This window comes from Oreochromis niloticus, linkage group LG3, assembly GCF_001858045.2.
Source record: "Oreochromis niloticus isolate F11D_XX linkage group LG3, O_niloticus_UMD_NMBU, whole genome shotgun sequence".
NCBI classification, from domain to species: domain Eukaryota; kingdom Metazoa; phylum Chordata; class Actinopteri; order Cichliformes; family Cichlidae; genus Oreochromis; species Oreochromis niloticus.
The window spans coordinates 61643988-61667372 of record NC_031967.2 but is presented as its reverse complement, the minus strand read 5'-3'; the positions used below and the strand labels follow the sequence as shown (position 1 = coordinate 61667372).

At 41.3% G+C, this 23385-nt stretch overlaps 2 protein-coding genes and 1 long non-coding RNA gene across 8 annotated transcripts in view; 1 reads left to right on the top strand and 2 right to left on the bottom strand.

Moving 5' to 3' along the window:
- LOC100703578 (nuclear factor 7, ovary) overlaps positions 1–23385 on the bottom strand; it is a 972198-nt gene that overhangs the window by 88401 nt on the left and 860412 nt on the right. The gene's annotated exons all lie outside the window — the stretch shown is intronic.
- Positions 6361–23385, top strand: part of LOC100708849 (scavenger receptor cysteine-rich type 1 protein M130) — a 284144-nt gene continuing 267119 nt past the window's right edge. Inside the window, exons 1-2 of one of the 2 annotated variants that reach the window (XM_025905760.1) lie at positions 6361–6436; positions 6556–6754. In XM_025905760.1, coding sequence (XP_025761545.1) covers positions 6703–6754 — 52 coding nt within the window. In that variant the 5' untranslated portion in view covers positions 6361–6436; positions 6556–6702. The remainder of the gene's footprint in view (positions 6437–6555; positions 6755–23385) is intronic. The other variant, XM_025905759.1, reaches the window with a different exon arrangement.
- Positions 14819–20390, bottom strand: LOC112846325 (uncharacterized). The gene is made up of 2 exons (XR_003219239.1): positions 19646–20390; positions 14819–15943 (listed from the first exon to the last, which is right to left on the bottom strand). It is a non-coding gene; the product is annotated as an uncharacterized LOC112846325 (long non-coding RNA).

Below are 23385 nucleotides of genomic sequence, written 5' to 3'. Positions count from 1 at the left end.
TGTGTATGTTTCTGTTCTGTGTCCTGTGTACTGTTTGTTTGTATATGTGTCTTTCTGGCTGCTGTTACAACCAAATTTCCCCTTGTGGGACAATTAAAGGATTATTCTATTCTATTCTATTCTATTCTATTCTATTCTATTCTATTCTATTCATGTCCAGAGGTCCAACTTTTGTGCGCTGGTTAGAGCCAGGTTGTAACAGTTAGCATCTTCCTCTACCTTTTGGGTGCTACCGCAGGTGCCTTTGGCGCTGCAAAATGTTTCGTCGATATTGTTGCATTCGCTGGAGAGAAAACTTACAAAGATAGAGTACAGCACTTCAGAGTCACACTGCTAGCGATCGGAGATTTGTGTAAATTTGACACGCAAAAGGTGAACCGCGTTATAGTGAGGGACCACTGTATATCAGAACTGTGTGTGTCAGTAACGTGTGTGTTCTGATGTTAATGATGAACTGATGTTGGAGTTGTGCTGAGTAGAATTAGAATCAGTGAAAACTTGTTTGCTGACATCTACTTCCCTTGGCTGCTGTCTCTGATCTCTCTCTGTTGGATCTTCTCTGATCTCTGGAGGTCAGAGAAGGATCTCTGGATCTCTGGACTGGAGGTCAACTACAACCAGTCTAACCAGTCCAAGCAGAGCTGGACCTCAGTGTGTCAAGCTGATTTTCACCAGCATCATCAAACCATCATCAAATAATTTATTAAATGTGTTAATAATTACTAAAAACAAATAACTTATTAATTATTTAATTAATTATTTAATTAACCTAAATTAAATAATTAAACAATATTAAATGTTTTAAAATAAATTAGAAGATTAATTATTTAATTAATTATTAATATACTGGTCAAAAGTTTTAGAACACCTGAATTTCTGCAGTTATTTTTTACATATCCGATCGTTCAGTCTGACGTCACTGGCTGTGTCTGGGCCTAAACTCTGCTGCAGGTCCATATATCAAATGATCACTGTGGCATTACTTAGAGTTAAAACACTGTCTAAAGTCTTTCATCTTTAATAAAATGATCAGCGTTCTGCTCTACCAGGTGTAACAATTGAGTTTAACATCCAGGCATCCATGAAAACGGAATTTATGACATTTAACGGAGTTAGAAGTTAGCAGGAAGTTAGCTCGCTAGCTTCTATCTAAATACAATATAGCATGTCCTGACTGCAGGGTTTTGGAAACAAATTCAAACGTACAGCTCTGCTATCACTTCCAACATAAATGAAGACAGAAAACTAAACAGAAGTGACGTTTGTAGGGTTACTGAAGTTTGGCTAGCTGGTATATAATGATGTGCTACGTGACCGCTAGCGACACAGCTATGTTAGCATAATAAAAAAAACAAGGTAACTTTCTTTCCACTCAATAAAAGTTATCGTGAGTGTTCTCAGTGGTCAGGAACAAATGTAATCGCATGGCAGGATGCTGTAAACGGACCAAACTTCAGCCAGGAGAACAACTGAGATAATCCATCCACAATACGAGGTTAGTTATTCATATACTGCTGCATGGGCTGTGCTGTAGTTACATCGTAAGGTTTTAAAAACTGAGCTTAAATAAATGATTAGCGGTAATAAAAGCCGAGGGAGGTCAACAGTGATCACTGACTGTTTTAGGAGCTTTTGAGATTAAATAGAAGAAAATACAAAACATTAAACATGTTAACAACATAAAAGCCATATTAAACGCAGACTACTTTAGGCCCGGAAGTAGGATTCATCACGTCATCACTGAACGACCGGATTGAGTCATTCAAGTCCAATGAAGCGCCTGTTATGGTACAAAGGTAAGTGGTGAACTGTCAGAGGCTAAAGGCAAAGGTAAGGTTACCCAAAACTGAAAATATTGTATCTTTTAGAATTATGCAAAAAGGCCTTTTTCAGGAAACACACGTGTTAACAATTTCAAACTGATCTACACCAATGAAGGTTGATCAAGCCTTGAAAGTTAGTGCTGCTAATTCCTACAGCTGTTCTAACTTTTCTATATAATTTTAAACTCCCTCCCTAACAAGTTGCAGAAAGAAATCATTGCAAAGACTTCAGAATAAGACAAACAGGCTTGCCTGGGACATAAAACACCGCCATGGGTCTACTGAAGACTGGAAGAAGGTATAATGGACTGATGAATGTTAAATCTTTGGTTAAATCTTTGGTTCATCACACAGGATCTTTGTACGCTGTTAAGTAGGTGAAAGGATGTTTCCACAGTGTGTAGCATCAACTGTCATTCATGGAAGAGGAGGTGTGATGCTGTTTCACTAGATCCAGGGTTGGTGACTTGTATGGGGGTGAGAGGCACCCTGAACCAAAACGGCTGCCACAGCATTCTGCAGCACCACGCAACAGTCTCTTGTATGTACCTAGTATGTCACGGACTCATCCTACAGCAAGATAATGATCCAAATCATAAGTCTAAGCTAGGCCAGAACTGCCTTAGGAACAAAGAACAAGACAATAAGCTTGAAAACATGGAGTGTCCAGCAGAGTCTCCAGACTTAAATCTCATCGAGTTAAAAGGGTCAACATTTATGGGAACTTCTGTAGCAGATATGGGAAGACCTTTCTGAAGAATATTTGATTTCAATATTTGAAAGAAAACCACAGGTGTTTTCAGCCGTTATATCTGCCAAAAGTGGCGACTTTGATGAGCCAAACGTTTAGAATACATTTTGGTCTATAAATTGATTCCATGATTTATTTATTTTTTTACTAAAACTCCTTATTTGTACTGTGTTTTCATTTCAAACTGCAAAGAGTCTGAAATGAAAGAGAGCTGTGTGCAGTTTATTGAGGCCTTGCTGCCTTGCTGTTTCGAGGAGATTCTGGAGATTCTTACCCTTTCCTGTGTTACAATGGTAGGAAAAAAGATTTGTTTCCCTAGTTATCCTACAATTTTATGAGATTCATAAGGTGTGTTTCAAAATTCTTTGTTTCTTTTAATCTTTTACAGCCAAAAATACAAGTTACATCTTAGCGAAGGAGAGCCGCTCCTGGTCAGCGGCTCAGTCGTACTGTAGGACATACCACACAGACCTGACCAGTATAAGAAGCAATACTTATTTTCCATGACCGACTTCTACATGTTTGTGTAATAAACATTCATGTCATGCTGCTCTTACCTGAATGTTACTACACAGCTAAAGTGTGTGTGTGTGTGTGTGTGTGTGTGTGTGTGTGTGTGCACTGAGCAGAGAAGGAGGCTGTGAAGCAACCTCTGTTATCATTGCCATGCCGGGAATTTACTGAGTTAACATTAGATGACATTTGCCCTCAGTACATCAGCCATAAAAATACAGGCTCTGAAATGTACTCACAATAAAACGTAAGTCTTTGGAGGACGTTTCTACCAGCTGTTGTGTAAAGCTAACTTAACCTTGTTCCATATTAATGCAATAATAAAATAATGTTAGCATATTGCTGCGGAGGTGTGGTCCCTGGCTCAGCTGCAGGGGAGGCGTGGTGCAGTGAGCTCAAGGGGCAGTGCCAGGAAGGTTGGAGGAACAGGTGAAGGTGATACATCTAATGAGGTTTTCCTTCTAATTCAGTATGAGGTTCTGTTGTTTGGCAGAAATAGTCTGTTATGAATGTAAAAAATATTTCAGCATCGTGGCAGATGAGATGATGGGTGTTACAAAACAAGAGCAGATTTCATTTGGACTTAGTTCCTTTTATAATTGAACCATCAAGGGTAAGGGTTAGGGAATCTGCTGGGAGACTAGCTGCAGTGGCACTTGAAAAGACTGTCCACTTATTGAAACGCCATATAGAGAACAAAAACAACCTTATAGGCCAAGGATACAATGGCGCTGCTGTAATGAGTGGTAAGCATTCAGGGGTCCAGGCTATAATCAAAGAGAAAGCTAAATGTGCCTTGTACATCCCCTGCAGTGCCCACTGTCTCAATTTAGTGCTACCTGATGCAATCAAAACGGTTCCAGAAGCAGACTAATTCTTTGCTCTGTTTCAAAGTCTTTATGTTTTCACTTCTGGCTCATGTGTGCACCCCAAATGGCTGGCTGTACAAAGTGAGATGCATGGCAGCACAAGAGTTCCAACACTGAGTGACATATGATGGACATGTTGATTCATAGCTCTACACATAATGGACAGATGACCTGCCCTCAAACATATCTTGCAAGGCATCGCACAAGAGCACAGAGGAGAAACATCTTTTCAGGTCCGTGGTATTCTGGCCCTGACTGACTTAAAAGAACGCCTGATTTAGTTGAAGGTTTAGTTCAAACTTTGATGGATTTTAGACACGAGTCATTTTTTGATAACTTGTGGGGTGAAGTACTGAACATTTGTGAGCAACGTCATGCTGCCACACGACAAAGGAAGACAAGCTGCAGACTCTGTGAGTCCCACATATGTCTTTTAGTCAGAGGGAGCAAGATTATGACTGACTACATGCTTAATGAGCTGAGCTGACATTGTTCAAAGACCAATTGTGAGCTGAGGAGCAGTTTCCGACCTCTTAACCCAAAACAGTGATTAATATTTTGAAAAATAACAGTTTGTTTGAAGTTGGTTGTCCTTATGATGCCAATATTGATGACTTGGATTCATTGGCCCTCAATGTCCCCACTGTAAAATTGGTCATGAAGCGCCACTGACAGATGGCACAAAGTTGGAATTCATTGAATAGATATGAGCATCATCAGCCTAAATGCAAATTTATCTCCAGTACACTCGATGTAACCTAATACTGAGTATGAAAGCACAGCCACTGTGCAACAGTCAAAAATTTTAATGTGAATCCACCAAATTACTGCAGAGTAACCTGTTTATCAATTCAATTCAATTCAATTCAATTTCAATTCAATTCAATTCAATTCAATTCAATTTTATTTATATAGCGCCAAATCACAACAAAAGTCGCCTCAAGGCGCTTTATATTGTACAGTAGATAGCACAATAATAACCAGGTATTTTATCATGGACAAAAACTACCCAGTATTTTCATTCAACATTTTATTTTATTTTTCACTGAACACAAAATTTGTATAGCAAGGTTTATTTGCAGGATGTTTCACAGAATAGAAATATAATTTAGCAAAGGGCATCATGTACAAATCCAATCCGTTATTAAAATGAGATCACATCTAAACTTTATTTGCAGTTTATCAAATGTCCTCTCCTGCCCTCTTTCTTATCTTTCTCCATCTCTGAGTGAAGTTAGCTCTCTTTCTTTTTTCTCCCGGTGAAATACAGCAGCTGGACCTGATCAAAAATGTAGGGCATAAAATTAAAAGGTTGTCAGAAAAACAAATACTCAAGTAAAATACAGATACCTGAAGTACAGTCGAAAAGTATTTGAATTTGGTTACTTCCCACCTTTAGTTCTTGTCTCAGATGTTGGCGACTACAAAGTAATACCACTGTGACAAAATGCTGCCAATGTTTTTGAGTTTTAGTAAAAACTAAAATGTTGACACATGATTTTTTTCTGCACAATGGATACACCAAAACCATAATCTCAAATGTCTAAGTCATTTAAACAGTTTAAAAGGACTACTTACTACTTTATGCGGGTCAAACATTGTAAGAATGTCAAAGAATTTAGAAATCTGTAGCACTTTGTAAACATGCGCTGTATTTGCAGTTAAGTAACCCAACACACATATATTACACTTTGCTAATGAGAAGCAAAAGCTGCTCAAAGTGATAACAAAAATGGGCTTTTATGGCCTTTTCAACAAATTTATATGTACATTTGCATTTATATTTGTCTAGGTATAGGAATAAAAAAAGTCCCACCTGTAATGTAAATCATAACATGTATAGTCGACTAAAAAAACAAACAAATTTGTAAGGGAAAAAATACAAAAAATAAAAAAGGTGCACTAAGCGGATTGCAGAAGTGCACACAACTTTAAACTAATATTTTATGCACACAGTTTTTGATTTAATTGCAGCATTCAGTCTTCTTGGGTTGTAGTCTAACAGCACACCTTGACATGGCAATATATGTCCACTTTTCCTTGCATAACAGTCTAAATCTATCAGATTACGAATCCATCTCTTCTGCATGGCGTGCTTTTTAGAAAATACGTTCCCCCCTTAAAGATTTGTTTTGTAATAGAAGTTAATAGGCTAAAGCTAACATCAAAGGTGGTACAAGCTTTGAACGATTTTTGACATTACAAAAACCAGGTATTTTAAGGGGTGTGTAAACTTATTCTCTTCACTTAAAAAAAGAATTGATAGCAGTCTCTTTGTAATAAACAAGCCTTTTATAACCTTTGACCCTCACTGACTCACTCGTGCGCATACGTGTTCACTCTGTGCTACATATAGCATCATCAGCAGATTTGTGAATCGATCAATATTTTGTCTTGTTTACCCTCCCAGTCAGATCAGCACACACGTGCAGCTTCTGGTCTGCGGTCAAGTCACAGCAACAGAAAGAAGACCATTAACAGTAAGTAGGAAGAAAGATTCCTCCACTGATAGACTCCTGATTTGCAGAGACAAACTGGGAGAGAACTGGTCTGAGAGTGGACACCAGTACAAAAACTGTCTCATCCACGTCTTCCACAGGAAACATGGCTGACAGGAAAAGGTCAATGTGTGCCAGAGATCTGAGAGATTCATCGAAACCAGACAGAGAGGCTTGAAGCTCCGCCTCATCCTGTGTCAGGTATTAAAGTAAAGTACATGTGATGATCAGAGCAGAGAGACGTTGACATGGACATGAATCCCCTGCTGCTGCTGACGCTGCTGATGCTGTGGAGCTCAGGTAGGACACTAACATCACCACGACACACACATGCATCATGTAAAAGGATCAGTGAAGGAAAGAAAAAACTGCACTGTGACACTTCAACAGCTTCAATTTAGAATCGTTCAGACGTCAAAAAACAAAAGTCAGTTTTTAATCTGTTTACTGTCACTTTGACCTGCAGCCTCACATGCTTTAAAACTTTATTAACTATTCTGCTGCAATCATCTTTCTGCAGAATTACTTTAGTTTGTGGGTTTATTTAACAGGAACCAATAAGAATACGACCCCGAGCTGACACAGCAGCGGTTTAAGTGATTTGAAAGAACGATAAAATGCTAATAAAGTGCAACTGCAGTACCAAACCCTACAAACAGTTCACCACATCTAGTAATAACATTAGCATGCATTCCACAGTCTTTAAACTAGAAGAGTCTGTGCCTTGGAAAGGGTTAAACCCGTCATCGTATTCCTGTTTTGTCTTTTTGGTGTATTTTTAAAATCCTGAAGCTGCTTCACTGACATTACTGGGTTACATTTACCTGATGCTGTCATTCAACATTCAGATTTTCAAGCAGAAGATTTCCTGATCTGATCCAAGAAATCATCCCACTGTTGCTGCAGAATGACTCTTTACCTAGTGGCCTGCTGCACAAAGAGCCTCTGTTTCCACACAACTTATCAGGGGCTGAGAACATTCTGCTTTCATGCCACTGTGCAAACACAGGGGCGATCAATAACTGTTTGAGTCACTGATTGCCTCACTACTAAATATCTATTCAAAAAAGTCCATAAAAGAGACTTTAACTACTAGTTACGTTATTTATTTATTTTTTTTTGGGGGGGGGGTTCCATATTTTTGTACTTTTCCAAGAGATTTTGAGGCTTGGACATTTTCAGGTGAGGACCTCTAAAGGATTCAGTCAAGAGAAAAACAATGATGGTTCTTCTCTCATTTTCTCCACAGGACTCCAGGCTGAAGTGAAACACAATTCAACAGGTAAACAGAGAAATCAAAAATAGTACCAAAATCAAACTCACTAGCAAACTTCACGAGGAATTTCCCCTCTTTACTGAAACTCTCTGCTTTCTGTTCAGAGTTTGTGAGGTTGGTGGGAGGAGCCAGTCGTTGTGCAGGTATACTGGAAGTGAAAATAGGAGAATGGAGACCAGTGGAGGGACTTCATTGGGCCCTGAAGGAAGCAGCTGTTGCCTGTGAACAGCTGGACTGTGGCTCTGCTCTTGCTATAAAAGATAGGCAGTCCTCATACACACCTGTGTGGAGGATACCATTGGACGTTGTTGGGAATGGATCCCCTCTGACGGAGTTTGCAAGTTCAGCTATCTCTGGCTACACTTTAGATCTCACATGCTCAGGTAACCACGTCACTGACATCATTTGTTACAGAAGGAGGTGGTTAGAGTACACAGTGTTTTCCATCATGCTGACTTATGAGAGATAACTCCATTGCCATTGCACAGTTATACCTAGGACAAGAGTACAATGGAAACTGGTCCCACGTTGGCACTATGCACAGCACAACAAAACACAACAAGACAACAACACAGTAACTTAACTTAATAAATAAAAAGAAATAAAAAGTTTGAGTGCATGACAGCATCTTAGCTTAATAAATACAAAGAATGAGTTTATGTTTTATTGCACATTATTATTATTATTATTATTATTATTATTACTGTTGTTGTTGTTGTTGTTGTTGTTGTTGTTAGCCCCCCAAAAAGTCCAGGGAGGTCCGATCAGCTGATAGCACTGATTAGGGCTATTGCCCTGTTGTAAAAGTTGTCCAATGATTTTTTTCCCCTTTGAAGTGTCTTTTTTTGTGCAGCTAGAGCACATGTGTCAAAGTCAAGGCCCACTGGCCACATCCGTACATTTATATCCGGCCTGCAAGATCATTTTATATGGATGTACTATTATTGTTATGCATGGCCCGGCGATATGAGGCGCTAATAACACACAAACTACAGATCCCATAATGCAGCGCTGCAGCCTCCTTGCTGGACACTAGGCTACCTGGGAACATTCCCGCATCAATCAAGTCAAACCTGTTAGCTAGCCCCTCACAATGGCGAAGAGAAAAGGTGATTCTGAAAACAGAGCCTTTCAGCACCGGCGGCGGGAGGCTGAATATATGTTTACAGACATTGCTGTTAAACCCGTATCTTATTAGTGGAGCTAATGTGGCTGTAATTAAGGAATTTAATTTAAGACGGCACTACCAGTCAAAACATAAGCTGAAAAACCGAAATGCAGAAACTACAGAAGGTAGAAGAGCTAAAGAAGAATCTGACATTTCAGCAGATGATTTTCACCAGAGCAAAATCACAAAGTGAAGCTGTTGTGAAAGCAAATTTTATTGTAGCAGAGGAGAAAGCCAAATCAGCCGGTACCACTCGGAAGAGTTGCATGATGAAGCTGTGCGACGTCTTGTGTCCAGACAAAACGCAGATTTTGGCAAATGTGAGCCTGAGGAGAAATACGATTGCTGATCGGGTTTGTGAGATGGCCACTGATTTAAGAACACAGTTATGTGAAAGAAGCAAAAACTTTATTGCATACTCTCTTGCTGTGGATGAAAGTGTAGACATGATGGACATTGCACAGCTGACCATCTTAATCCGTGGAGAGGAAATATTGAACATTAAATCGATGCACGGGACAACGACAGGAAAAGACATTTTTTAAAACGTATGTCAAAGTGTAACCGACATGAAACTGCCCTGGGACAACAGATGGAGCGCTGGTGTTGTGCAGGATGTAGATGATCTAGTAAAGATGCAGGAGAACTGTACCGGTGAGTTAACAGCATATCACTGCATCACACACCAGGAAAGGCTGTGTGGTAAAGTCCTAAAAACGGAGCATGTAATGATCACTGTAACGCAAACCGTAAATTTTACCTGAGCTAAAAGTTTAAATCACCGTCAATTTCAGTCTTTTATGTGGGAAATAGATTCAGAGTTTGCCGACATTCCTCATCATACAGAGGTCCGTTGGCTGAGTTGGGATAAAAATTCTCAACAGAGTTTTTGAGCTCAGCAAGGAAATCTGTCAGTTCATGGACATGACATGTATGATGCGGTGAAGGCATTTCAAGTGAAGCTGTCTCAAATGCACCAGTGTAACCAGTGCCTCACTTTCCCTGTTGCCAAGTAATGTTGAACCAAGACAGCGGACTTTGCTCCGTCTACATGCGGCTCCAACCTTGTGTATGCTTTCATTTATTTTTTCTGGGGTTTTTGGCAGCATGTTCATATTTCTAATAATTTTGACAGGATATATTTTTATGGAGAGCAAAATATTTAAAATTATAGTTTATTTTTTTAAGTTTATTTATTCTGGAATAATATTCCTGTCTGTTTTTATTCATATTTATGTTTAAAAAACATTGTTTTAGTGTGTTCAGTAAATGTTTATCTTGTTTGTCCCGCGACCTAAAGTGTGCCTTGAGTTTTGTCCCCTTGTGCAATTGAGTTTGACACCCCTGAGCTAGAGAACCACACACAGATGCAGTTGTCAGCATACTTTCAATGGAGCAGCTATAGAAGATGATCAGCAGCTCCTTCTTCCGGTCCATTTTTCTAAAGATTCTCAGAAAGACACTGTTGGGCCTTCCTCAGGTGCTCTTTTCTTCTTTGACATGGAAATTGTTTCCTTTCAACAATCACAAAGAATCTTCCATTTCCATAAATGTGCCTGGAGGTGATGAAGAAAAAGGTGTATCTGATGTGGAAGTCTTTTAGAAAGTGCTGTGATAAATACCTGCACATATGAGCACAGACTGTGTGCAGGTGATGGAGTTTGTTGACACCATGCTTACTTTGAAATTAGTGTTTAAGGACCAACAGATATTATTAGAACCTAGTTACACAGTGAGCTCTAATATAATGCAGAGTCTATAGAATGATATTTATGTCACAACAAATGTGCAAGCAAATAATCACAGGCACAACCAACTTCCTTGCACTTAAATTCAACAACTCATGTGCGCAGAACTCCGCTGCACACACAAAGAAGCCATCGTTAACACGTGAGCGTCTGCTTTGAATGTGCTGGTACAGTTTTACACTTTAGTGAGTAGCTGTCTCCACTTAGAGAGAAACCCTTCTTGTGAGTGTAAAGATATTGTTAACTGTCTGGAGGCAGAGCCCAAACCAGGATGGGGTCCTAATGGATGGACCCTTCAGGTTACTGTGTTAAACTGAGTTACACAGTGGCAGTGTCAGAAACACTCGTTTAAACTGTATTTGGTAACAATTAAAGTTTGCTGAAATAATTATTAACAGTTATTGTTTGCAGTGCAGCAGTGGAAATACTGACAATAGTCCCTGGATTATTTACTATCCAGGGATATTAATTAAAATATTTTAAACCAAAAGATTCTAGGGTAAGTTCTGAAGTTCTGCAATCCTGTTCTATTTTTCTGTTGGACAGTATCACATAGTTTCTATGACTTAATAAGTAAAAAATGAAAAACTCATAATGAGAATCAGGAAAGGAAGTGTGGATCCGAATCTGGCAATTAGACCTTTGGCCAAAAGACAGACATTAAAACCTGCCAACAAAACGTTGCTCAGTCTGCAGCCAACACATGAAACTGCACATACATGACTGGACGGGAGTGCTTCAAAAACATTCCCTAGAAGTCTTTAAGAGTTTTTCCAGACATTTATACATCAGTCCATGCACTAGTGCACAGGAGAAACAGCTGTAGATAAACTTGCAAAATGCACTTTCAAAAAGTTAAGAAATCCTCAAAACTGATGTGAGGCACAGGTGAACTCTTCTGTTGTAACTCTCCTATTGATTTGATTCATTTATAAAATAGAACAATACAAATGAAAATTTGGTAGTGACCAAAAGAATGAGATCGCAGATATAAGCAGTGGAAAGGGGCTTCTTCCGAATGTTGGCTGTTGGCTGCTTCGAGGTTGATTAACCTGTGGCTCGAACATGAAGGACAGGGATTTCTCTGCACTGTGGAAGCCAGACTACAGCAACTTATTTCCAGTCAATCCTGGCTACTGGACTCACTGCACCTGCTCGCACAGGATTTCCTCCTCCCTGAGCTTCATCCCTTCGCCGCTACCGCTCATCTGCTCGGCTTGACAGAGGATGTTCCATCCAAACCACCGGATGTGGCGTTACCCGGCCATTTGGAGCCATCTCTGAGGAGGAAATGATGCTCGCGCCAGCGGCGTGAGCATCATATGGATGTTGGGACATCTAAACAACTGGCTTTGGTGAGTGAGAGGAACACTGACTCTGACACTAGGACTATTTCTTCTGGATTTATTTTCTGTGCAGCAAGTGAGGGAAATGGTGTTTTCCTTGGCTCACCCACAACCCCTGTTAAAGAGACTGGTGTTCCTGAGACTGCAGCCGCTCAGCTGCTCACAGTTCAGTCAGCCGCTCAGCTAACCTCAGTTCAGGCAGCTGCTCTGCTGTCCTCTCTTCAGTCAGCCACTCTGCTGCCCTTAGTTCAGTCTCCAGTGTCCCCTCTACCTATAGCTCAGTCTCCTGTGTTGACGCTAGCTCAGCCTTTAGCACGGCCTGCACCTCATTTGCCTGCTCAGTCGCCTTTAGTTCAGCTGTCAGTCCACTCATCAGTTCAGCCACAATCTTCTACTTCTTATCTCAAGCAGGGAACACACTTCATTAAAACATTTGCTGGTTCTCAAAAGCTGGCCCTGTCTCCGCTGGACGGTCAGGGGGACCCGTTCAGTCGCCTGCCTCCGCTGGAGGGTCCGGGGGTCTCGGTTAGCCGCCAACCTCCGCTGGAGGGTCCGAGGGGCCCATCCAGCCGTCTTCTGTTCTAGCTGGGGGTTCAAGAGAACTCAGCCGGCATCCTGTCTCGTTAGCTGGAGGGTCCGAAGAGCCTGTCCAGCATCCTGCCTTGTCAGCTGGGGGTTCAGGACAACCCAGCCAGCCTCATGCCTTGTCAGCTGGAGGGCCCCAGGAGCCCGTCAAGTATCGTGCCACAAAAGCTTGGGGTTCTGAGGAGCCCTCCCAGCATCACGCCTCATTAACTGGGGTCCTGGAGGACCCAGCCAGCACATCTTCGTGTCTGCTGACAGCTCTGGGGAGTCTGTTCAGCCACCATCTGCTCCAACACCAGCAACTTCCATGCTTCTGGTCCTGCCTCGTCTGGTCCTGCCTCGTCTGGTCCTGCGGTGCTACACCGCCATCCGATCCAGCTCGGCCTGTACCACCTCGCCTTCGCCGGCCACTTTCTATGTCACGATTATTATCCTTGTGGAGAAGACAGTTAATTTATTTACACAAACTACACCAGGTGGTAATATATAGAATGTGCTGGAGGGGGAAAGGGGGGTCCAGAGCTCAGGGTCCGTGAGTGAAAGGAAGGGGATCAAACACGTTCCAAAAGGTCTCCAAATGACTCTCCTCACTCCGTAACTGGGTCACACACATCCACGCACTCGTTCACAGGATCACAGGCAGGCAGGGAAAGATCTGCACAAAAAAACTTCAGTTACAGATTAACTGACGGACAAAACTCACAGATTCAGACTCAAATTCGAATTCTTCAAACTACTGAGCAACTGACACTGATAGCTCAATGATCCAGCGGCAAGTAGCACAGTGCTGCCATCTTAATTAGGGCTCAGGATTACGAAGATAGGCAGCAGGTGTGGAGGTGGCAGGTGCGTGGGCCAGGGGCGGGAGCCCGTATCGACCACTGCCCCAACAGGAGAGAGAGAGAGAGGGGGAGGGAGAGAAAGAGCAAAACAACAAAAACAAATGTTGCCTAATACGGGATCAGCTGGTGAGGCACAGGGACCATGACATTCCAGGCCTCTAGGTGGACGTCATCGCCACCGAGGGCAGCCCCCTGAAGAAGTTTGTCGCAGCCACTGCTTTTGCGGCCGGCCTCCGGACCTGCTCTGTCACCACCACTGCCTTCGGCATGGTCGGCCTCCTGATTTGTTTCACCTGCGTCGCTGCTGTTCGCACAGCCGGCCCCCTGAACTGTTGTGGATTGAGTTTATGTGCTGTCCACCTCCGGGTCGACCTCCTGATTTGCTCTGGACTTGTTTTGGACTGTTTTCATGTGTTTCTGGACTCATACTCCTTTTCTTTTCTTTTGTTTCTGTCCTTCCATCCTGGACCCCCTCCGCCCGTTCTGTTGTTTTGTTTAGGGCTGTCAGGAGAGCAATGCTTTTTCTTTTCCCCAAAACACAGACTTCATGTAGTGACAATATATACAAATACCTGCTAATTCTATATCTGTTTACTGATATGAGAAATCAGCTCAAAGGGAACTTAAAACCAAAAATAATTGACAGTTAACTCTATAGCTGTTAACTGATCACAAATGATAACAAAATCAATAGAAGAATCTGAATGCAAAAATGAACACAATGTAAATACCAGTTAGACCTGATTACCACAAACTGATAACAGAAAACTACTTAAAGAAAATTTAGAATGCTAGGCCAATTTAGGAGGTACCTTTATAGGTATAAACTGATAACTACAAATAGCAAATCAATAGAGGAACCAGAGTGCAAAATAAACATTAACAGATATCAGTTAGTTCTGCAGCTACCACCTGATGATTGGAAATCAAACTTTCAGAAGAAAAATTCAATCAGCAGTTAACTCTATAGGGATTAACTAAAAATGAGTGATGACAACTTCAAAAGAAATTTCAAAAACAATTACAATTGTACAATTAATAGAATTAACTTCAAAATCATTTACATTTATTAACCAAAAACAAAGTTCAATTTAAACTATAACTTCAGAAAGATCTATTCTTTCGTCAGGCAAAGCCACCTTAAGCAATTGTAGTTAAAAAACAAAATCACGGAATCAATTTATAGACCAAAATGTATTCTAAGATTCTGACTCATCAAAGTCACCACCTTTGGCAGATATAACAGCTAAACACACCCATGGCATTCTTTCTACAATAGAAATAAAATATTCTACAGAAAGTTCTTCCCATATCTGTTGCAATAGTTCCCAGAAATGTGTGTGTCAAGAGTTTATTCTTAATAAGACATTCTTCAGGTTGAATAAAGACACTCAGACAGTTAGAATATAATAACAGCAACGTGCATGCGTGAGGCCTCTGGCGAGACCCCGCGCACGGGTGAGGACTCTGGTGAGACCCACACTCTGAGTGCAGGCAACAGTTCTTTTTATAGGTTACATCACGTATGCAAGCACATCACATTTCCTCTTTTACAAGTTCCTCTAAACCAATGGTTGTGTGTGTGGGTGTGTGTGTGTCACATGTGTGTCTGGCTGCTTCCTCTAGGAAACGTGGTGCACTTTTCAACTCTTGTGGTTTGGGTGCTGCATCTGTTTCCTGTCTAACTTATTTGTGTTGTAGAGTTAAATGTCAGCTTGCACAACAGAAACCTTGTGAAATATATGAACACTTCATGATATGCTTCTTAATGAAAGATAATAAAACAACGGATAAAAACACATAAAACATAAAATCTTTCAACATTCCCTCCTGTTGTTAATATATTTCACCCATACTCTATAGACTTCAGTAGACATTCACTTGCTCGCGCATTTTCAATTGCTACATCATGTGAAGTGTCTGAAATTTTTAAACACAGTCTTCTTCTTCCTCAGTTGCTATCGGGCTATAAGCTTGTGCCAGGAAGATTCCGGTTGCAGTGTCTTTTTTGGATAAACAAAAGATACACCCTGCTTTTCTGGGACTCTAAGTCTCCATAGGCAGACCATGGTCATGGATCTGATTCCACAGGATGAGGACACATCTTGAGTGATGGGTTGCTCTTCTGGTTTTGCAGGTTGGACTGATCTTCCTTTACTCTACCGGGCAGGTGGGGCTAGGTCAGTGCTCGGGCTACAATGGGGTTTCTTCAGGTCGACCAAGTTCACCAGATCACCTAGTGTGTCGACTGAAAGCGAGAAGTCAAGAGGGCGGGGTATACCCAATCTGCCCTCTCCTTCACTTACAGATCACTAGATGATAGGTGGACTGGCGTCTGGGCTTGTGTCCCCTTGTACTTTTTTGGCGTGGCTCTGGTGGATCCACGAAGGTCTTTCAGCGATTTTGCACGCTGTCGGTGTTGTGAGCAGGACCTGATAAGGGCCCTCCCACCTCGGAGAGCTCCAGTTTTTCCTCTGGAGTACCTTGATCAGGATCCAGTCGCCTGGTTTCAACCTGGAAGAGACTGGAGAAGAATCATTCGGCAGTAGGTTGCTCAGAACTATTTCTTTGTTCTCTAGCAGTTTTGTCATCCATTCTGCTAGGGTTGTTTCTTTGACTGACTTGTCTATTGGTTCACTGGTGATAGGCAGAGGAAAAGGTCTACCGTGTACAATTTCAAATGGTGTCAGTTTCTGCGAGCATTGGGTTAATCTCATCCACATTTTTACTAGGCCTATACACTCTGGCCAGCATTTTGCTGAAGTTTCGAAATTTAGAGTGTATTTTGGAGATTATATCTCTTATCCCTCCTGTTGACGCATGGAGAGTAACTCCATGTGTCACTAAGGCTGCTGTTTTGTGTAGAGATTTTGGAAGTATTGGTTTTCCTTCTTTTAGTTTCGCTCCGCATTTCAGCCATTTCTTTTGCTCAGCTGTGGGAGCTGCTTTTTGTTCATCCTTTGTCAGTAAAATTGTTTCCCTTTGTAATTTCATAGTCATTCTTCTGACGTGCTGCACACTTGCAAATTGCTAAATGTCGCATCACATGAGGAGTTTCCTCCCATGTAAACAGATGTGTGCCATGATAAAACCTTCTCCACACACTAGAAACAAAAAACTATATTTCAACCGTTGTTACATCTTATTCACTTATTTTATAATACAGTTATTTTTCAAATCTAATATCAATCAACTAATTTGCATATCAGCTTATAATGCGCTAAATTGACAGGTCAACAGAAATGCACGTTCAAAAGATTATCACAAAAGAGAATTTCCTCCATACAGTAAATTACTTGTGTTGCATCAATCAAGGAGAAAGCATCTCACAATTTATTGTATTACCAACTAAATTTATTGTCTGGTCACTGCTTGGTCATACCAGACTCTCTCTGTGTCTTTATTTTTCCTTCTCTGTTTTCACAAACGTTTCACCTATTGTCCTGCAAGCTGGCGAGTTAAATGTCAGTAGTGGGTAAATTCAGCAGTTGATAACAAAACTATTAAGTTTTTCCTGTTTTAACACCAATGTGAGATATAGAGGCGCACATATAGTGTGTGCTCTAGTGTAAGTTGCTCTTCATTACATGTATGTGTGTTAGTATGCTTGCATGCAGGGCCTCTGGGCCTGTCTCACCCAAAAGGGCATTTTCTTAACAGTTGCCTCGCGTGTGTTAAGAAAGGCAAATGTGCTTGTAGCAGTTGTGAGATTATTATGCTGTCATATATTACATTATACCTGTAATCAAAATGAGTGAATCATGATACTGCTGTAGGCCACATCATACTTCTTAGTTAAAAGAATTTGAAAATCATTAGATTTATTAGATAGGTTTGTATTATCCTATATTATCCTATACTGCTGATTCACTGCTGATTTACTGTGAGTGAGTTACACTGTTTCATGACATTTCATACCGCTGAGTTAAAAAGAGTATTGTGTTCAGAGAGCAGAGGCCTCTCTTTTTTTCTTTGTGATAGTAAAGGGAACAGAGCACATGCCACGGGAGCGTCACCCCCACCTTTGGTGGAAGCAGAAAAACAGGGAGCCAAGGTCATAACTCAGGCTCACAAAGAGTCAGAAAGAATGTGAATACTTAGTTTTGTGGCTGTGGCGCATTCTGTATAGCTTCTTTTCTTTGTTTAGTAGCTTTCTGCCTTCACCTGAGGGTGTGCCCTAAGCATGTGACTTCAGGTCTCCATAATTGGAGTTTATTTAAAGATAAATAAGATGATTTCATATATTGCTCGCAGATCATGCACTAGACGGTATGTTGCAGTATTAGCCTGCTTCAACACTTAAACAAAACATCACTCTTTGTTTTAGTATTATTATTATTATTATTATTATTATTATCCTGTCTCAAAACAGAAAATGAAATTGTAGTTGTTCTTGGCTGAGAAACACAAAACCTCTCTTTTTCCTTTTTTTTTTTTTCAAAACAAGAAACTAAGTTTTAATCTCTCAGCCTTGTCACATAAAACAAAACAGATAACCCAGCTCTCAGCTGGCTCTGGACTTTATCATCATCAAGGACACAAAAAGAAAAAGAAAAAGCTGCTGCCAGAAACAGAGCAGAAGTGTGAGGAAAAAACTGAGCTCACAGACAGCTGCATGTGTGACCTTTAATATGCAGCTTCTGCTCTAAAAAACAAATAAAAATTAAAAAAAAAAAATGTGTAACTTGCTCATCAGCTTGGTAGTGTCCACATATTTAATTCATTTTATTCAGCTTCTCAAACCTGTAGCTTTAGCTGTTGTATACAGGGTTTGGCTTATTAGTTGTTAGTATAGGTTTGCTCTTCATCTTAACAAAGTCTCATCTAAGATGACAGGTTTACAAGCAGGTCAAGTGTCTCTATGCACCTGATTAGTGTAGTTATTTCCTTATTTTCTTCATCTCCTATATCATTGTACTGAGTTTGAGCAAACCTTAAGCTTGACTCAGACTACTTTTAACAATCTTCCACCTCGCATCATAACTGACTGAGGTGCCTCTTCCTATTATAATAGTATGTCATTATTAATGTTATCATTGTATTGTTTTTCCTTTTTTATAACAGCAATAGTATATCACAATACACTACTTTACTACTAATATACAATAGTATATTAGTTTATATTTTATTATGTATCCATCAAAGGCCGATGTGACCTGCAGCTTCACACCTTCCCAAGCTGGAGACATTTGCTTTTCCACACTCTTTCCCTGGCTGAACAATGACACAGCCGTAATATACCTTATGCATCTCTCTTTTTTATTTGATATATTTGTGTGGATTATCTGGTTTCACGCATTCTATTCATTCAGCTTGGTTGTCTTCCCAATTTTGTTTCATTGCTTTAATTTAAGTCAACCTTAATTTAACCTTTTGTTTATTCCACTTCATTCCTCTTTCCATGCTTTAAAATATTACAACTCTTATGTATGTTTTGATTTCTTTTTAGCTTCCTTTTCAGTATTTATTTCTGCTTGGAGGGTTTCTTATAATTTAGTCAATGCATTTTCCCTCCCACGTGGGACATTTAGGTTTTCTTTGGATTTCTCCATCTATATGCACTAATTTGTCCGGCGCCTGGACATTTCTTTTCTAACCACTGCTCGTCAGCAGTGAGTTTTGTTGTTTTATTTCCCATTTTGATTTTGTGTTATTAACACTACAAACAGAACTGTGTGACCTTCTCTGGTATTAGAGTTAGGGGAGGTTATTAAGGCAGCCTTCTACCCTTGTCCTAATGTCAAGGGCGGCCTTAATTTTATGCGATGAAGCGCAACCTTTTCCCTTCCTCACCAGTATTTCAGTCGACACAGGAAAACAATAGAAGTGGTGTAGGGTCCTACTGTCCCTCTTCAAATGACACTCACTTCCTCTTTTTAAATACAAACAATTCACATACGCGGCAGTGTAATCCTATTTTAATTGACACTTTCCTTTTCCCATTTACTCCCGGAGTAAATTTGTCGACTACCAGCTTTTTTTATTGCGAAACGAGTCTCTTCTGGACTGCCAGTTTCGTCTTACTAAGCGAGTCTTTTAGACTACCAGCTTTTTTTATTGCGAAACGAGTCTCCTCTGGACTGCCAGTTTCGTCTTACAAGCGAGTCTCTCTCTTTTTTTTTTTTTTTTTTAAACTGCCAGTCCCTACAGGACGAGTTTTTCCCTTAGAAAAGTGTCAATCTAAAAGACGATTATTCGCGATGTGTCTTTGAGTGTTAATATTCACCTGGTTATGATGATATAAGTGCCGGTCAGAGATTCCTCCTCGTTCCCCAGGATCGTGGACCTCTTACTAAGAACGCTGGCCAACCCCGAATTCACGTAGTTGGTCTTTTCTCCTTCATAGGAAAGAGGCTGTCGACAGACTTCAGCGCGGGCTCTCCACGATGTCAGGAAACGACGAGGTCACTCCGTTGGAGCATAAAATTAGTTATAATTCGATGTCCTACATCCGGCTCGAAGGACCAATTAAATGTCAAGAGTTTATTCTTAATAAGACATTCTTCAGGTTGAATAAAGACACTCAGACAGTTAGAATATAATAACAGCAACGTGCATGCGTGAGGCCTCTGGCGAGACCCCGCGCACGGGTGAGGACTCTGGTGAGACCCACACTCTGAGTGCAGGCAACAGTTCTTTTTATAGGTTACATCACGTATGCAAGCACATCACATTTCCTCTTTTACAAGTTCCTCTAAACCAATGGTTGTGTGTGTGGGTGTGTGTGTGTCACATGTGTGTCTGGCTGCTTCCTCTAGGAAACGTGGTGCACTTTTCAACTCTTGTGGTTTGGGTGCTGCATCTGTTTCCTGTCTAACTTATTTGTGTTGTAGAGTTAAATGTCAGCTTGCACAACAGAAACCTTGTGAAATATATGAACACTTCATGATATGCTTCTTAATGAAAGATAATAAAACAACGGATAAAAACACATAAAACATAAAATCTTTCAACATTGTGACACTTGTAGGTTGCTTTGGTTTCCCTCTTCTGTCCAGTTCATGCCAAACCAGCTTGATGGGGTTAAAGTCTGGAGACTGTGCTGACCACTGATCATGTTTTTAAGCTTTCCATCTCGTTCTTTTTTCCTGAGGTACTTATGGCATAGCTTGTTTTGGGTTATTATCTTACTGTAGGATGAACCCCTGACCCACCAGACACATACAAGATGGTACTGGGTGGTACTGCAGAATTTTGTGTTAGCCGTTTTGGTTCAGGGTGGGTCTCACCCTGTACAAGTCACCAATTCAGGATGCAGCAAAACATCACACTTCCTCCCCCACGTTTAACAGTTGATGCCACACAGTGTGGAACCATCCTTTCGCCTACGCAATGGCATACAAAGAACCTGCATGATGAACCTCAGATTTCCAGTTTTGATTAATAAGTTCATAATACTTTCTTCTAGTGTTCAGAAGAGCTCTTTTATGGCCCGAGGCGTGCCTCTTTGTCTTATTTTGATGTCCACGCAGTGGCATTCTTGCTGCAACTCATCCTGTCAAACCTGCTGCTCAAAGTTTTCTCGTCACAGTTGAAACTGAGACTTACTTACTACGACCACTATTAGGCTGTGCTTGAAGCTGTCATCCCATGAGCCGCCTATCACACAAGCTGTTAACTCTCAGAAACTTGTCCTCTGATTCAGCTGTGGCTTTGGGTCAACAACAAAAATGTTGCAAATCAAACACATCTGCTTGTGGCTTGAGCTGCTAGGCTCTTGGGGTGTAGCACTCCTGTGGTGAAGAGCTGAATTTTGGTTGTCCAACTCTAGATACTGGCTTGTTGACTTGGTTATTTCCTTTTGGCTCTTGGTGAAGGCGGTCACACTTTTCTACTCTCTCTTCCCTTTTCTTCCCTGCTTAGCTTCTTGTGTCCTTGTCTAGTCTCGTCTATTTTTTTACTCTTTCCCTGGAACACTCTCTCACAGTCTGTTCTCTAAAACCTAAAAGAGGAATTGTGGATTTGATCAACTGGTCCCTGACTGCAATTGACATCCTCTTCTCAATGAGAAGCCTGGGCTCGGGTGAGCCTGAGTGTCATGGAGGTACTTTCCCTGCCGGATACACGATGGACAGATGGCATAAGTGGAGGGTCGTGTGCCTGGCAGGACTGTCGATTGAGGACATTGAAGACATCTACCTGTTCGTAACCATGATAACAGGGTTCTTGCTGATCGGAGCTGGCTTGGCTCTGGCTTATCGAAGATTAAAGAAAGCTGAATCGGCTGTTCAAAACCCCACAAGGCTGCCCACTGTAATTGAAACGATGGGACGAGTTGTGAGTGCTCAAAATAAGCTCATTGAACGCAGCATGGATGAGATCTTGGAGAAGCTTGAGGCTGCCGTGAACACTCAGAATAAGACCGCTGAGCGAAAATTGGATAACATCTTGGAGAAGCTCACAGCGGTTGCGAGTTCTCAGAAACTGCTCTTTGAGAGCAAGACTGATAACATCATGGAGAAGCTCACGGCTCTCCAACGGGAGATTGAGAGACCAGTGTTGGACTGTTAGAACAGCTTTGAAATTCACATGAGTTGTTCGCACTAAAGTAAAAACCACCATCATTTCATGCGGCTACCACTTCAGTGGTCTCAAGGCTGGAGCTGAACAACAACACCCTGAAAACAGACTGTGTATTGATTGTTTCTTCCTATCCTACGCAAGGCCATCTGGGTTGGCTGGAAGACTGTTTACTTAGCCTGTCTTACTTAGGACACTGTCTCAGCTGAACTCTGGACATACACACACACACACGCACACACACACATATACACATACAGATATACACTCATCCCCCCTCCCCTTCCAAACGCCTTCGACGCTTATTCCCTCCTGATGCGGACGGTGGATCAAGGGGACCGGCGTATCTGCTGCAGGCCTGGATGCGCTGTCTACACTGGCTGTCTCTCACCTTTTACCCATCCATGTCACTTTTCGTGTGTTTCTATGGTGTATTGATAGTCATGTGCTTTTTGTGCTGGGGTGTTGTTTTTTTTTCAGTTTTCAAACTGTTCTCCCATTAGGAGCTCAGTCTGAGTGGAGTTTTTTTTTCTCCTCCTCTCAACTCATATTAGGTTTTTTCGTGGTGTTTTTTGCACCATTAGCGTGCTGCTTGATGTAACCCATAATTTCCTTCAGGATTAATAAAGTATTCTCATTCTGATTCAGACTGTGAGCCACAGCCAGGCAGAATCTTTTGAGACCCATCAGTTTCTGGTTCATTAGAGCACAGTCCTTCTTGTAGACCAGCCAGGAATTCAAGTCAAGGATGTATCCAAACAGCAAAATATGTCATCTCTTTAACTTGGCCAGGGTCTTACAGATGTCAGAGCATGTCAGAAAGCTCAATTCCTCCCATATACTCAGTATTTGCAGGGATGAGTGATGGGCATGAAACAGCGATCTTTGCGTTGTCTCTTTGCCTCACCGTTTGCAGCTGAAAATGGCATCATCCCACAGGCATTGCTCAGAAGGTAGACACATTTGTTGTCAAACCATTTTACTGCAGTCAAGACCTTCAGCAGACCTATAATCCCAAGCTCCATGGCCCGTCTTTATAAGATCTTTGTCTGCTATCAAGGGAGCTCCACCAGTGCAGTTTGGTTGTACAGTACCAATGCACCTTAAAGTGTGTAAGTTCTGGACAAAGCTGAAACTTATGAAGAACTGCAGTTCTTTTATGGTTTTGCATAGTGTTCTCATAACTTTGGCTCCTGGAGGTAACTTCTGTTCCTATTTACCAAGGGCAGCATTGAAGGATGTGGATCCCCCTTGATACACCAGCTAGCCGTGGATGATGACAGATGAACTTGCTTGGCAGAATAATGTAAAGGCCCACTTATCTGGTTTGTTGGAAATATATTGGTAGAGAGTGCCAGCCCTTGTGAATTTATATCAGACCAAACCTCAAACACACTGTGCTTGAAAGTGGATGGTATCAGAGGCCACCATTCACGAACCGGCCAC